Source organism: Rhincodon typus, chromosome 1 (genome assembly GCF_021869965.1).
Source record: "Rhincodon typus isolate 14 chromosome 1, sRhiTyp1.1, whole genome shotgun sequence".
NCBI lineage: Eukaryota > Metazoa > Chordata > Chondrichthyes > Orectolobiformes > Rhincodontidae > Rhincodon > Rhincodon typus.
In genome coordinates, this window is record NC_063332.1 from 52,728,367 (window position 1) to 52,745,017 (window position 16,651).

A 16,651-nucleotide genomic window follows, 5' to 3' on the forward strand; every position below is an offset into this window, starting at 1 on the left:
GGAGGGAGGGAGGAGGCAGCCAATTTATCTGCTTTATTTCTATCCACACAAGTAGAAGCACATGTTACATTGAGTGATAAATATCTTCTTATTTAAATTAAAACGAACTACACCTCCAAATATCCATCTTGGGTGTATAATGGGAAATTGCAGATGCTGGAAATGTTAAATATAAACAGAAAGTGCTGTAAATACTCAGCTGGCTCGGCAGCATCTTGTGGGAGAGAAACAGAATCAAAGGTTCAGATCCATCTGGTTTAGTTCTGACAAATGTTCAGTGACCGCTGTTTTCTCTTTCCGATGCTGCCAGACATGCTGAGCATTTCCATAGTCCCAACCCTAATGCTTCTGGTTTCCATTTAATTAAAAAATCCCACTTCATCTTGCAGTCTCCTTCCCCCAGCTTCCCAACTCTTGCAGCTTCCCACTTCCCTGAAGTCTCCTTCTTTGACTCCCTTAAAGGTTCCCTGTTCATCCTACAGCATCCTTCTGTCCAGCTGCTCTGCAGCCTCCACCTTTCACCTTTCCTGTTGGCAATCCCCAGATACAGTCGACGGATGGAACCGTCTCTTAGAATTATAGTCATTCAACACAGAAGAGGCCCATCGACTCATCAAGTCTTCATTGACCTATCTGTGCTAATCTCACTTTCTAGTCCTCAGCCCATTGCTCATCCAAGTATCTTTTTAAACATTTTGAGGTTTCCAACCTCAACTACCTTCCCAGGCAGTGCATTCCTGATTCCCACCACCCTCTGGGTTAAACGTTTTCCTCAAATCTCCTCTAAACACCTTGTCTTTCTCCTTAAAACAATGTCCACTTCATCTTAAAATTATTGACCCTTCAAGTAAAGGGAACTGTTGCATCTTATCCACTCTGTCCATGCCTCTCCTGATTTATACACCTCAATCACAAGCCCGCAGCGCTAAAGAAAACAATCCCAATCTGTCTAATCTCTCTTCATAGCTAAAATGCCCCATCCAAGGCAACACCCTGTGAATTTCCTCTGTACAATCACATCCAGTCTATAGAAAGATGGCCAGAACTGCACACACTACTCCAAAGTCTTGTACAGTTCCAATATAACCTCACAACTCTTATAATCTGTGCCTTGACGGATAAAGGCAAGTATCCCATATGCCTTCTTAATTACCCTACCAACTTGTCCTGCTGCCTTCAGGGACCTGTCGACAAGCACTCCAAGATTCCTCTGTACTTCTGAACTTCCCAGTGTCCTGCCATTCGCTGAATGCTTCCTTATCTTGTTCCCTCTTCCAAAGTGCAACACCTCACACTTTTCAGGGTTAATTCCATTTGCTACTGATCTTCCCATCTGACCAATATGTTTATATCCTCCTGTAATATAAGACTTCTCAAACACTGTCGACTACCCGCCCAAACTTCATGTCATCTGCATTCTGACTTAACATCCCCTACCTGCCGCACCCCCCCACTTTCTTCTAAATCTAATTATATTGGGGGATTTCAATTTCCCCAGTATTAATTGATATAATCATATTGTAAAGGTTTTAGATAGGACAGATTTCTTGAAATACATTCAGGAGAACTTTTTATATCAACATGTAGAAGGTCCAACAAGGGACCTTCCTAATTCTGGGAATAAAGCTGGACAGGTGGCTGAGGTGGCAGTGAGAGGGCATTTTAGTGATAGCAACGACAATAATATATGTTTTAAGTTTGTTATGAAAAGAAAAATGATTGTCTGCCAAAGAGGGTGTTGGATTGAGGAAGGTGGATTTTATTAAACTAAGGCAGGATCTGACCAAAATAGACTGAGAACAGCTACTTCTGGATAAATCTACAGCAGAACAGTGGGGTCATTCAAAGTTGAATTGACAAGAGTACAAATCCAATATGTACTCATTAGAGTGAAAAGTAGGCAAAACAAGCCCGGAGAATCCTTTATGTTTAGGAATATTAAGGACTGGATAAGAAGGAAAAGAGATGCTTTTAGCAAATAAAGAAAAGCAGCAAATCAACAAAGGTGCTAGTGGAGTGTCGAAAGTGCAGGAAGGATTTTAAGAAATCAATCAGAAGAGCAAAGAGGAGGCTAGAAAAAAAACACTGGCAGGTAAAATTAGTGAGAATCCCAAGATGTTCTATTAATATATCAAGGGGAAGAGGATAACCAGGGAAAGGGTGGGGCCCATTAGGGACAAAGGGGACCACCTGCATGGACCCAGAGGGCACTGGGAGGGTGTTAAACACTTTGGAAAAGAAGGATGTAGATACAGAATACAGGGGAGGTGCCAGAGGACTGGAGGACAGCTAATGTGGTTCCACTTTTCAAGAAGGTTAATAGAGATAAACCAGATAGTCTGCATGGCTTTGTCCGAAGAAGGTCTCGCCTAACAAGTTTGATTGAATTTTTTGGGGAAGTGACCAGGTATGTGAGTCAGGGTATTGCAGTCGATGTAGTTTATATGGATTTCAGCGAAGCTTTTGACAAGGGCGTCCCACATGGGGAGACTAATAAAGAAGGTAAAACCATTTGTTGGCCCTCCCTGGCATCTGCTGTCTATGTCCTCCGAGGAAATAGAGGTTGCAGGTTTGAAAGATACTGACAAAGGATCCTTGAAGAATTGAGCAGTGTGTGAAGCTTCTGATGTAGTAGATACAAAATGGTATTTGAACATGTATACACTAACTTCAAATCTCGTGAAGTCACTGAACTTCTTGCAAGGGTGTGGATGCAACCACTTGCCAGGGGATTGACTCCTGGCATTAATCAGCATCAACTTTTACACCATGCCTTCTGATCCTGCATTTGGTGAGTTCCCAGGCCCCTTGCAGGTACAGCTCATTGCTCCTCCTTTGCACCTACTCCACCAAGACCATCTGAGTAGTTTTGGAAAGCTTTGCAGCCCAGTATCCTATCATATGGTAGTCTTCTAATTCTGCAAGGTGATACTCAGCTCACAAAGGTTTCCCAGCATCTGCCCTAACCACATTGCATCTTCTCTTTCAAGAGGTGCTAAGCTAGCTTGAACTGGCACTAGCCAGTCACAACTGTAGTGCTTTGTTTAGACAATCAGTTAAACAACAGCATAGTTAGTGTGGCCTGAAAGCTGCAATAATGTAAACCAACAAGCAGTGAGAAGTCTGCTTATTGTCTACATTGCATTCAACAGCACAAGTTATTCATTCATTATGATCCCTATCAAATTTAAAATGAATGTGGCCAAGGTAATTTAATTCAAAACTTTGTCTAATCAAATATTAACTCAATGATTTTTTTTCTTTAAAACAATACCTCACATTTAATTCTGTACACTTCTTTGTCTCATCTGCTACACAATTTTGGGCTGTGTTGAGTCCTTTAGACGTTTCAAGTGTACGAATTACATAACATTGCTCACAGTTCAAAATAATACGTAGTAAGCCTTTGAACTGAGCGTGGAAAAAATGCACAATGTAGATGAATATGAACAGCAGATGGGACAAAAAAAATACGAGGAAAAGATAAAGTTCAGTGAGAAAACGTATAATGCCAGAAATGCTACAATGTGTACCATAAAAGTCTTAATAATTGAACTTTCCAGAGGATGTGAACTCAGTACCTTTCCTAGAAAATACATTTTGTACCGTCAGACTTCATGAGTTGTGTTTTAACATTTCCAAATCCATGCCACTTAATTATATGGTGTAGTTCAATTTCATTCCCTTTATATTGTACAACTGCTCCCTGGTAGATTAGGTATAACTAACACATATCATGATAAGTTAATGTCCCATTTCACTTTCATTGCAACTAATTATGTATGCCTGGATCTCAGTTTTACAAACTATAACATGGTTAAAAATGCAAAACAAAATTCTGAAATTGAATCTGATAAAAATAAATCCACTATTTAGTTGCCTTGTAGCAGTGCTCTTGATCATAGGCTGTTATTAAAGAGCAGTATAGCAGAGGAACAGGGAATCGTCTAGTGGTATTATTGCTGGACTGTTAATCCAGAGACCCATGTAATCTTCTGGGACCTGCGTTCAAATCCTGCCACTGCAGAGACTGCAATTTGAATTCAATAAAGAAAATATAGAATTAAGACCACTGTTGGAAAAACCATCTGGTTCACTAACACTCTGTAGGGAAGGAAATCTGCCTACACCACCTGGTCTGGCCTACATGTGACTCCAGACCCACAGCAATTTTGATGACTCTTAACTGCCCAATGAACAATAAATGCTAGCATAGCCAGCGATAAGCTAATCCTGTGAATGAATAATAATAAAAAAGGCCCTTTGGCAAATCAAGGTGGCGTTTCAAATGTATGTTGTTAAATGGGTTGTCAGCTGTTGGGGGGGATGCTGTGTTATCTTTTTTGCAGGTGCTTGTTAGCCTTTCCATAGTATTTTTGATAGATTCAGTTTGCTTATTTTAAGGATTTTTTAAACCTCTTCTGAATTTAATTTTAAGCTGGAGTCAAAGGAATACATGCAGCAAATAAAAGATCATGGAGGAGAAACCACAGCCATAAAATATGATAAAAACATTGTCAGATGTAATTGTCAACTTATCATAACCTTGCCTGATAAAGTCAAAAGGTTTGGTGATTGGCTGAAAGGTAAGAAACTGAGCTTACTGTCTTTGCTAATTTTAACAAAGACAAGTGTTTATGTAAAATATAACATATTTATTGGGAACTATTTTACCAAGTTATAAGGTGGAATTTATATAACAGTACTGCTTGTAAAATGGCTCATGGTAGTTAACAAGATGTGAAGTTCTAGAATATTCCATGTCTGCAAAAAGACCATTGATGAATACGAACAACAAGCCAAGGTCACTAACAATGCATTTGAGCAACAAGAGGGAAATTACAGGCGGGCAAAAGAGCAACAGTCTATGAATTATAGAATCCCTACAGTGCGGAAACAGGCCATTCAGCCCAACAAGTCCACACCCATTTCTTCAAAGAGCATCCCACCCAATCCATCCCCTACCCTTTCTCTGTAACCTTGCATTTCCCAAATCTAATCCACCTAATTTACACACCCCTGGACACTATGGGCAATTTAGCATGGCTAATCCACCTAACCTGCACATCTTTGGACTGTGGGAGGAAACCAGAGCACCCAGCAGGAACCCACATACATGCAGGGAGAACATGCAAACTCCACACAGGCAGTCACCCAAGGGTGGAACTGAGCCCAGGTCTGTGGTGCTGTGAGGTAGCAATGCTAACCACTGAGCCACCATGCTGCTCAGGAATATGTTGCTTGTAACAAGGCTGAGTTTGGTGATGTCACAATAGCAGAAGGTGCCAGAACTACAGATGTTGTTGCAGTGCCTGTGAAATCAAAGCTAGCAATATCATAGATAGCCACAGTCAACTAATTCAGCCAAAGAGAGAATGGCGTGGAAAGCAAAACAGGGTCCCAGGTTCCTGCTAAGTGGAAAGTGCATTGTAAGCAGCAAACCTTTGGAGAAACAGCAAGTACTAGAAAATCTCAGGGAGTATCTGTGAACAGAGGAGAAATGTATATTGGCTAAGGCATATCTGTAAATGAAAAAGTGGGACATCAAATTGGGGAGGGGAGCTGAGGGCTGGGAGATGGGCAAATGAAAGGTATTGTATAAATTGAGGCAGCAGTCAAAGGACAGCTTCCTGAGCTGCACCAGTAAACGGGTGACAGGCCCAGACCAATGGCATCAGGAGTGGGAGAAACTGCACATCTTCCAGTGCCATAGTATAGCCGAGTGTGCATATACAATTTTGGTAGCTTGGTGAGGGAGGGGAGAAACAAAACATGTCAAATGCTGTTTCTGACATTGATTGGTCCAAAGAGCAAAGGTGGATAAGTGCCGGGGTGTTGGACCAGTGAGAATGGGGTTGGAGAGTTCTGGTGGCTGGGGAACCTGGAGACAAGGGAGGGGGTAGCTGTCATTAAAACAAATAAGAAAGCATTACAATCCACTTATCTGTACTGATTTGAACACAGACCTCAAGGAGTGTGTTTTCCTCTTGGAGGGCATAGCTTTACCGACAATGCACTGCACCGTAAGGCCCCTCCACCCAATTCACCATTGGATCTGTGCTGCAGCCGGGAGAATAAATACCCACTACAGCAAACAGAAAAGTAGCGTTATACTTTTTCAATGAAATTGCCACTGAACTTAATGCTGGTACGTGTAGTCCATGCTATAAAACCACTAGTTTGGGTTAGTTTATTTTCAATTTGCAATGTTCTAGTTTCAGGTAGTAGCAAGCATGCCCAATTTTGATTGCAATTAATTTTATCATCGAAGTGTTCATGTATAAGTTGCTTATATTGTAAAAAAAAGTAAAAATATTATGTGAATTAGAGAACACTAAGTAGATCCTCTAACTTTTTTTTGTTTCAAAAATATTGCAGGGCAGAGTATTATCTTTCTATTTATTGACTGGAATTTGCGTGGAATTGCTCAGGTGATGTTTGTCAACAACTCATTGAGTGGGTTAATTATTTTGGTTGGACTGATTTTACAAAATCCGTGGTGGGCACTGAACGGTTTCGTGGGATTGGTGTTCTCAAACTTGACAGCACTTTTGCTCAGTCAGAACAGGTATTTCCTTTTGTAATATGCATTTTATTATTACCATTTTCTTCAAGAACACATTATGATACTTTGTACTGTACTTACTCTTATGTGCAGAGCTATTATTTACAGTAGGACATTATATTTAATCTCGTAGCAAGTCACCAGTATCAGAGGGAGAATCTAGTCCTTAATATTTCACATTCTGAAATCATATTTCATTGCCTAGTTAGTTAAAATTTGGTAACGACAAAGAATATACAGCTGCTCTGGAAGATTCTTGAAATAATCCCACCAATTAATGAATTTTCCTCCCATGACCTCTACTGAAAAGCTTCAGAAGAACACTTGATAATTAAAGTGCCTTCACTTTCTTTTACTCTGTCATGAGGTGTGAGCGTTTCTTGCAAGGCAGAGTTTCAGTTAAACCTACTGTCGGTATGGGATGAAACTGATTACTTCTGAGTTCTTCCCAAAGTAGAGGGAAAGATAGTAAAAATGAAAGTGGATTCAAGTGCAGCAGTGACCCTAACTGTCAAATCATTCTGTCGGGAGAAGTTGAGGGCACTACAATTGAAGCCTGCCAAGATAATACTACAGACATACATTGAACAATTGGTGCCACCAAAAAGGTATAAATTGGTGCAAGTACAGTTAAGGGACCATTGTGTACAATTGACACTTTATGAAGTAAAAGGCAAATACCCTGCATTATTTGGACAGTTCTGGTTACAAAAATTAAGGTTGAACTGAGGCGTGGTTGTTAGATTGGCGAACTCAAACATGAGTTTCCAAGAAATCCTGGACAAGTACAAAGATGTCATCAAAGGAACCAAAGGGGGAAATGAAATGAGTTGAAATTAAATTACAGCTGAAGCCAGAAGCTCATCCTAGGAGTCTAAAGATGCGTGGGCCTAAAGTGGGCGAAGAACTGGAACGGCCAGTGATTCTGGGAGCAATGGAACCAGTAACCATCAGTGAATGGGCAACTCTCATCATTCCGGGCTTAAAAGCAGATGGCGTGGTGAGGGTTTGTGGTGACTTTAAGATCACAGTCAACCCAGCCATGAGTGAGGATGAACACCCCATTCCACTCATTGAAGACCTCTTCAGTAGACTGACAGGGAGAAAGAAATTTTCAAAAATGGATCTGTCACAGGCATGCTTACAGACTGGGGTCATGAAGGAGTCTCAGCCGCCACTGATGATAGTGACAACCAGGGTCTTTTCCACGACAAGCGACTTCCTCTTCACAACATGCCAGCCCCAGCTCTGTTCCAGAAGGCTATGGATCAGATATTAAGTGGGTTATCAGGATTCCAGTGTTATCCAGGCAAGGCTTTGATGGATCCTCCAAACAGGAGCTTTTGAAAAATTTAGAAGAAACCCTAAAAAGATTGCAGGAGCATGGCCTTCAAGTAAAAAGAGAGAAACGCAAGTTTTTTAAAAACACCATAGAGTAATTGGGCCGTGTAATCGATGGTGAGGGACTACACGAGATGCCTAAGAAGATGGAGGCTATCATGAAGGCCCCTAGACCAAAGAACGTGTCTCAACTGAGATCATTCTTGGGACATGTAAATTGCTAATAGCAAGTTCATGACTGATCTGACAACACCTACATTTGTTGCTGGGAAAAGGGCAGCTATGGAAATGGATCCAGGAATGTGACGTGGCTTACCAGGAGGTGAAGCAAGTCTTTAAAAGGTCAGCAGCATTAACAAATTTCAACAGGAAGTTGCCATCACAGTTAGTGTATGTCACCTTGCCTTATGGGGTTGGTGCTATACTGTTGCACATCTTACTGAATGTAGAGGGAAGACCCATTGCTTTTGTATTGAGGTCACTGACAAAGATGGAGGAAAATTATGCTCACGTGGAAAAGAAAAGATCGAGCATTGTGTTCAGCGTTAAGAAATTCACCCACTTCCTTTGTGCTACTGACAACCACAGACCTCTAACCTCCATTTTTGGCCTATAGGAATGGTGCAAATGAAGGAGATAGCCAGAGGCTACTTTTGATGGCTGAATATGGACTTTCAGATTGAGGAGAAAGCAGGATCATGCAAATCCTGTCCAGTAGTAAGAACAACACCGCCATTGCTGCCCTTTCATCTATTGGAATGGCTTCAAACATCATGGTAGCAGATTCACTTTCATTTTGTGGGACCAGCAGAGGGATAGATGCTACTAGTGATCATGAATGCCCACTCCAGTGGCTTGAGGTGGCAGTCATGAAATCAGTATAGGCAGAAGCAAAGATAAAGCAACGAGACGAAGTATTTGCCAGGTTCAGGGCAAGTTATAAGTGACAATGGTCCACAATTTATGGTGAAGAGTTTGAAGAGAGTCATGTGAGATTGGCTTCATATCACCCTACGACCAATGGCCAGGCAGAGAGTTTTGTGCAAACCATGAAGCAGGCCTCAAAGGCTTCACAGGGGAGGGGTCATTAGGACGGTGAATCAACAAGTTTCTCAGCATGTCTTCTTGTACATCACATGTAACCAGGCAGTGATCACTGGAGTCCTTAATGTTCAGCTGTCAGCTGAGAGCCATGTTTGACTCACTGTGGCCAGAAGAGACCATAGAGGTCCTAAAGTAAAATCAAGAAGGTTTCTTTCTTAATTCTACCTATATTGTTGGTACCTACATGGACCTTGACAACTGGATCTTTCCCGTCCCACTCTAAGTTCCTCTGCAGCCCAGATGAAATATCCTTAATCCTGACACTTTTCTCATTAGAACTATTTAGAGACAATCCCAATGATGGTACCTTATCAGCCAATGACCTCACTGATTTCCTGTGATGTCAATCCAGTTTTTTTCACAGTTCAGTGCAGCTGTTTGCAAATAACTGAATGTGCTTCAGTGTCCGCTGTCCCCAAGTCTCAGGCCAGTATAGGCTTGAGCCTTGGGCGCTATTTATACTCTCACACTTAGTGCTGCTCCCACACAAGTCTGCTGCTGTCTCCCAAGTCCCAGGTCAACTCCCTTGTTAGACATGATGAGGCCACTTAGCCATTTCATTTTTGTGTTTTATTTAAAGAAAGGAACAATTGTTGAAGTTCCTCACTGCGCTGTCTAAATGTTTGCCTTTGCCTATACACTGTCATCCCTGTAAGTAACATTCCATAATTTATCATAGCCAGCTCACATCTAACACCACCATGGTTTCCTTTATTTAAATTCAGACCTTAGTCTCAGAATCTTAATGAAGAATTCTAAAGTATTATGGTCACTCTTCTGCGAGGAGTCTCACACAGCTAGGTTACCAATTATTCCTTTCTCAATACGCAATACCCAGCCTGTTCTCTGGTTGTTTCCTCAACGTTTTGATCCAGAAAACTACACTGTACACATTCCAGGAATTCTTCCACTACAGAATTATCACTGATTTGATTTGCCTAATCTGTGTCGATATTAAAGTCACCCATAATAATGGACGTGTCTTAATTGTTTGCATCTCTAATTTCTTGTCTAATACTTGCTTAAATATGACCACTTCAGTTTGGAAGTTGATAATCAACATCATTTTATTTTTCTGCCCCCTTTTGTTTCCAAGCTCAGCCCATACAGATTCCACCAGAGCTAATATCCTTCCTCGCTATTGAGTTAATCCTCTTTATGTAGCGGTGCTACGTCACGTCCTTTTCCTTTTTTGTTTGTGCTTCCTATAAGCAGAAAACTGCTGGATATTCAGTTCGCGTTCCTGGTTGACCTGCAGCCTTAATCTGAACTATACTGCACTTGTTTATATCTATTTGCATCACTACTACATCCACTTTATTGCAAATCCTCTGCTCTTTAAGAGACAAGGCCTTAAGTCTTGTATTTTTAACATTCTTATTTCTGTTTACATTATTTTTCACTGTGATCTTGTCCATCCTTGTCCCTGAATTCTCTACCTTCACTTTTCTTAGTGTTTGCTAAAACGGTTAGGGAGGGTTTAAACTAATATGCCAGAGGGGTGGGAATCTATGTAAGGAGTGAGAGAAGGAGGGAGCAAGGACAAAATCAAAAGGGAATAAGAAAAGTGATAGGCAGGGAAACCAAGGACAAAATTCAAACAGGGCTATTGAGAAAAATAAGAACAAGACAAATAATGTCAAAAAGACAAGCATGAAGGCTTTGTGTGTTAAATGCGTGGAGCATTTGCAATAAAGTGGATGAACTAATCGTGCAGATAGATGTAAACAGGTACAATATAATTGGAGTTATGGAACTTGGCGGCAGGGTGATCAGGGATGGGAACTGAATGTCCCAGGGTATTCAGTATTTAGGAAGGACAGGCAAAAAGGAAAAGATTTTGGAGTGGCTTTGCTGGTTAAAGAGGAAACTAACACAATTGTGAGAAAGGATATTTGCTCCAACAATGTGGATTCTGTAAGGGTAGAGTTGAGAAATACCAAGGGGCAAAAAACATTTGTGGGTGACATAAATAAACCCCCAAACTGAAGTGGTGATGTTGGGAATGGCATTAAACAGGAAATTAGAGATGCATGTGATAAGGGAATATTGGTGATCATGGATAATTTTAATCTGTACATAGATTGGGCAAATCAAATTAGCCACAATGCCATAGAGCTGGAATTCCTGGAATATATAAGGGATGGTTTTCTTGACCAATATGTGGAGGAACTAACTAGAGAACAGGCCTTCTTAGACTCGGTACTGTATAATGAGAAGGGAATCATTGCCATTCTAGCTATGCGAGACCCCTTAGAGAGGAGCAACCACAACATGATAGAATTTTTTATCAAGAAGAACAGTGAGGTAGTTGATTCAGAAATGAGGGTGCTGAATCTTAATAAAGGAAACTATGAAGATACGATGCGTGAATTGGCCTTGGTAGACTGGGGAGAGTTACTTCAAGGGATGACAGTGGACCAGCAATAGCAAACATTCAAGAAACGCATGGGGGAACTGCAACAACTGTTTATTCCTGTCTGGCACAAAAGCAAAATGGGTAAGAGGATCAATCCGTGGCTTACAAGGGAAATTAAAGGTAGTATCTGATTCAAGGAAGAAGCATACAGATTGGCCAAGAAAAATAATATGTCTGAGGATTGGGAGCAGTTTAGAATTCAGCAAAGAAAGACCAAGGGATTGATTAACAAAGCTAAATTTCCTTCAGCACAGTATGGTCCTGATCCAGTGCTTTAACCCATTTGCAGTCACTCCAAAAAAAATCAGTAAGAAAATTCATTGTCCCCTTAAATGTAGTTAGAAATGTTGTGTTATGAAATATTGGACTAAATTATGTTTTTCTTTTACAGATCTGATATTGCAGCAGGGCTTCATGGATACAATGGCATCTTGGTTGGCTTCATACTGGCTACATTTTCTAATAAAGGAGATTGGTATTGGTGGCTGTTATTGCCAGCGACCGTGATGTCATCATTATGGTATGGGAAGCAAATTATTTTTACACACATTAAGAAAAGTTGAAGCACATATTCTACATTCAATTTCTTTATGTATTCTATTTCAGAACAAAGTTAATTATACTGTTTATTAATAACTCTGAATATTTTTAAACTTTACAATAAAAAGTATGGCTGAAATATAGCAACAAAAAGAGACTGAAATCTCCATGCGTTCAGGATGTGCCCCTGCTGAATATATATAGTTGAAAGGGAGATGGATAATAAGAAGAGGCTGTGGCATAATGGTAATATCACTGGACTATTAATTCAGAAACTGGTTCAAATCCTACCATAGGAGATGATGAAATTTGAATTCAATAAAATCTAGAATTCAACTATATTAAAACCATTGCCAGTTGATGATTTAATCTGGTTTACTGTCCTTTGTGGGGCGGGGCAAGGGTGGGGGATGTCTGCCATTGTTTCCTCTTCTTAACTACATGTGATGATGTGTAAATATAAAGTGGTTGACTCTTAACTGCCCTTTGAAACAAAATAATTAAGTCAGATGAATATCTAGCATGTTATTATGCATTGGAAGCATCAACAGCAAACACAGCCCTCCTTACCCTGCAAAGTCCTCCTTCCCAACATCTGAGGGTGAGGGCCAACATTGAGAGAACCAGAAGAACTGCAGATGCTGTAAATCAGGAACAAAAACAAAGTTTTCCTCATGTTCTGAAGAAGGGTCACCGGACCCGAAACGTTAATTCTGTTTTTTTCTTCACAGATGCTGCCAGACCTGCTGAGCTTTTCCAGTGACTTTGTTTTTGTGCCAACATTGAGAAACCTGCCCACAGGCCAAACACTAAGACAAAGCAGCAGATGTAGACAATTTGGAGCATCAAGTCTGCTCCACTATTCAATGAGATCATGGCTTATCTGATAAACCTCAATTCTTCTTTCCTGTTCTTTTCCCTCTGCCTGATGGAAGAGGTTGTAGGAGGTCATTACCAGGGTGCGATGGGTCTTTGATGACGTTGGCCGCCTTTCTACAACAGCGAGCCATTTAACTGGAGCCCATGAATGGAAGGTTGACTTCCGTGATGATCTGGGCTGTGCACACCACCTTCTGTTGTTTCTTACAGTTCTGGGCAGAGCAGTTGCCATACCAGGCCGTTACGCACCCAGACAGCATGCTTTCAATAGTGCACCTGTAGAAGTTGGTGAGGGACCTTATGGACATACCAAACTTCCTGAGTTACCTGAGGAAGAACAGGCATCATTGCGCCTTCTTGACTGTTGCATTTACGTGGGAAGTCCAGGACAGTTATCGGTTTGGCCCGCAAGATTACATTTGTAACAACTCTCTGCATTTACCCTGTCAAGTCTTCTGAGAATCTTTTGTTTTAATAAGGTCTCTCTCATTCTTTTAAACTCCAATGACTACAAGTCCAACCTTCTCATCTTCATAATAAAATCCCTCCACATCTGGGATCAACATGGTGAACCTTTTGTGGACTGCCAACACTGCCAGTTTATCTTTCTTTAGATAAGGTGTATAAAACTGTTCACGGTTTCCTAGGGTGCAGCCAGACTCGTGCCTTGTATCATTTTAGCAAGACCTCCCTATATTTCTAATCTATACCCTTTGAAATAAAGGCCAAAGGCCATTTGCCTTCCCTACTAGACACTGAACTTGGATGCTAGCCTTTTGTGATTCATGCATGAGGACCCTGAAACCCTCGGTGTTGCAGAATTCTGCAGTCTTTTCAGCTTAAATAATATTCTGATCTATTTTTCCTGACAAAGTGTATAACTCAAATTTTCCCATTATAATTATATTCCATCTGCCATGTTTTCCCCACTCGCAACCGGTACACTCCTGTGTCAATCTCACTACTCGCCTTCCACTTAATTTTGTGTCATCCACTGTATATTCACTTCCATCGTCCAAGTCATTAATATATATTGTAAATAATAATAGGCCCAGCACCGATGTCTGTGGCTATCCAGGTTGCCATCCTGAAAGTGTCTTTATTTCAACTCTCTGTCCTCTATTCGTTAGAAGTCACACAACACCACGTTACAGTCCAACAGGTTTATTTGAAATCATAAGCTTTCGGAGCACTGGTCCTTCATCCGGATGAAGTGACTTCAACTGACAAAGGAGCAGCACTCCTGAAGTTTGTGATTTCAAATAAACCTGTTGGACTACAACCTGGTGTCATGTGACTTCTGACCTTGTCCACCCCAGTCCAACACTAGCACTTCCACGTCATCTCTATTAGTTAACTAATCCTCCATTCCCTATTAATATACCACCCCTAAAACTATTGGGTCCTTTCTCATGAAGTGGGCTTGTGTGCAGTACTTTATCAAACTCCTTTTGGAAATCCAAACATATGACATCTGCTGGTTCCTGTTTATTTACCCTGCTTCTCATCTCCTCAAAAGCTCAATAAATTTGTCAGGCAGGATTTTTTGTCATGAAGACATGCTGACTGCTTGTTTACATTACGTGTTTCTAAATGCTCTACTATGGGATGTAGGTCAAGGGTAAGTCATTGACGCCATAGACTGGCCCTTGACCTTCCTTATTTGTCCTTGAGAAGGTAGTGGTGAGCTGCCTTCTTGAACTGCTACAGTCCATGTTCTGTACGTAGACCCTTAATACCATTAGGGAGGGGATTTCAGAATTTAGTTCCAACGACCATGAAGGAATGCGATATATTTCCAAGTCAGGATAGTGAGTGGCTTGGAGGGGAACTTGCAGGTGGTGGTGTTCCCATGTATCTGCTGCCCCTGTTCTTCGACGTGGTGTTAACACAATTCACGATTCTTCCAATCGTATTTGGTGAACAACCATGCAGTAGGTGGGAAGGTGATGAGCTTGGCACGCAACCTATTTCATATGTGTGTGTCTCTCTATCGAAATCAAACCCAGTGGGGCTATGTAACATTCAGCTTTAGCACTATCCAGAGGGCATTGTCTAAAACTGAATTTTTGACACTTTTTAAAGTGAAATTAAGGTATATTTTTGCACACAAGATGAAGCTTCAAACTCTTCTTTGCAAATGACAATTGATTCTAGATTAATTATCAAGTTAAATGTAAGAGGATTCATATATAAAGATGTATGGCAATCAGTCAATTGTCTCTAGGCCTGCGGAGGAAGAGCCAACAAGTCTTATTTCACCTTCCAGCTCTTAGTCCATAACTCCCTGTGGTCTCCGTCACCACAACTGCATATTCATGTGTGTTTTAAATGCAGTGAGAATTTCTGCCTCAACCATTTTTTCAGACAGTGAATTACAGATTCCCACCATTCTCCGAATGAAAAATTACTCTTCAACTCCTCTGTCATCTATAAATGTCTATAAATCTATGGAAATTGGTCGCCCTCTGCAAATGAAAATTGACCTTTCCTTTCCACTTTACTTAGGCCCCTCATAATTTGATAGACTTCAGTCAATCTCCCCTTAGCCTCCTAAGTTCTACTAAAATAATCCCAACCTATCTCATCTTACCTCATAGTTAAAATTTTCCATTCTTCGTAACATTTTAAGTCTCCTCTGTGCACTCTATGATGTGATGATGCCCTTCATGTAATGTGAGCAGAACTGTATGCAGTAATTGAGCCATGGTCTAATTGAACTTTTATACAGTTCTGGTGAATGTCATTATTCTTATATTCTAAGCTTCAGGTAATAAAGCAAATCCTGGATGCTTTCTTGACCATCTTATCTATCTGTCTTGTTCGTTGACGGATCTATAGACATGTACTTCAAGGTTCATTTCCTTCCACACTTCTCGTAAATTTACCATTTATTAAGTATTCTTTTGATTTATTTGTCCTCTCAAATGCCCTCTGGTTTGAATATCTGTTGATCTAACCTAATATACGGATATCAAATCTGAGTTTGAAAGATTTCTGTCAACTTGAAGTCCTACGGGGCAAGGGACAAAGATGAGTATATTAAGTTAGGTCACACAGAATGGTGTGAAATGGGTTCAAGGCGTTCAATGGCTGTTTCTTTCTTGGTCCTTGTTCTGGTTCTGGTGTTTGTACAGATACGTGAGAGGAAACTCATCTTTGGATCAAGCATGACACCGAGCTTAGGAGTGATTAGATTCAGCCTCTGATGTTGCCAAAGAATAGAATCAGTGATTAGGGACAGTGTGTGCTATAAACCAAATATAATTGCTTCAGTCTTCCCAGCATTAGTTTTGAGAAATTTTCTGCTCTTCCTGTGCTAGATATCAGACATTTTTGAAGCACGAGAAAAATTGAGGCATGTGTAAATGAATTTGTTGTTCTTCGTGTGGTATTCTATTTTCAGATGATGATGTTGAGGAGTGAGTAAGTAAGTAAAGTCGCTATAGTCTTACCAAACCATAGGAGAGAAGGCTGGTGATTGTTTAACCTGAGGGTCAGCACTCCTCAGGTGATGGGAGAGCTTGAGAAGGAGAGTACTTTATGGTAACCCGCAGCCGGTCTGGGAATTGAACCCACACTGTTGCCATTACTCTGCATGTGTCCAAACAAAAAGAATGTTGTGAGGATTGCTAAGTTAACAAGCTACGGCTCATTTAGCAAATTGACCTTTCTGTTAATTCCTTTTCTTCTAACCTTCAGTTGTTCTCATCAAGTACAAATTTAATCTAAGCATGCCTTGTCACAGCTGAAGTACGCTTTTATATTAATTGAATTGATGAGAATGTTCTTCTACATGAATG

General features: G+C 40.7%; 1 protein-coding gene across 1 annotated transcript in view; it reads left to right on the top strand.

Moving 5' to 3' along the window:
- The window catches only part of LOC109915711 (urea transporter 2-like), a 45,135-nt gene that overhangs the window by 1,795 nt on the left and 26,689 nt on the right, over positions 1–16,651 (top strand). Inside the window, exons 2-4 of the mRNA XM_048594440.1 lie at positions 4,439–4,586; positions 6,379–6,568; positions 11,821–11,949. Coding sequence (XP_048450397.1) covers positions 4,439–4,586; positions 6,379–6,568; positions 11,821–11,949 — 467 coding nt within the window. The remainder of the gene's footprint in view (positions 1–4,438; positions 4,587–6,378; positions 6,569–11,820; positions 11,950–16,651) is intronic.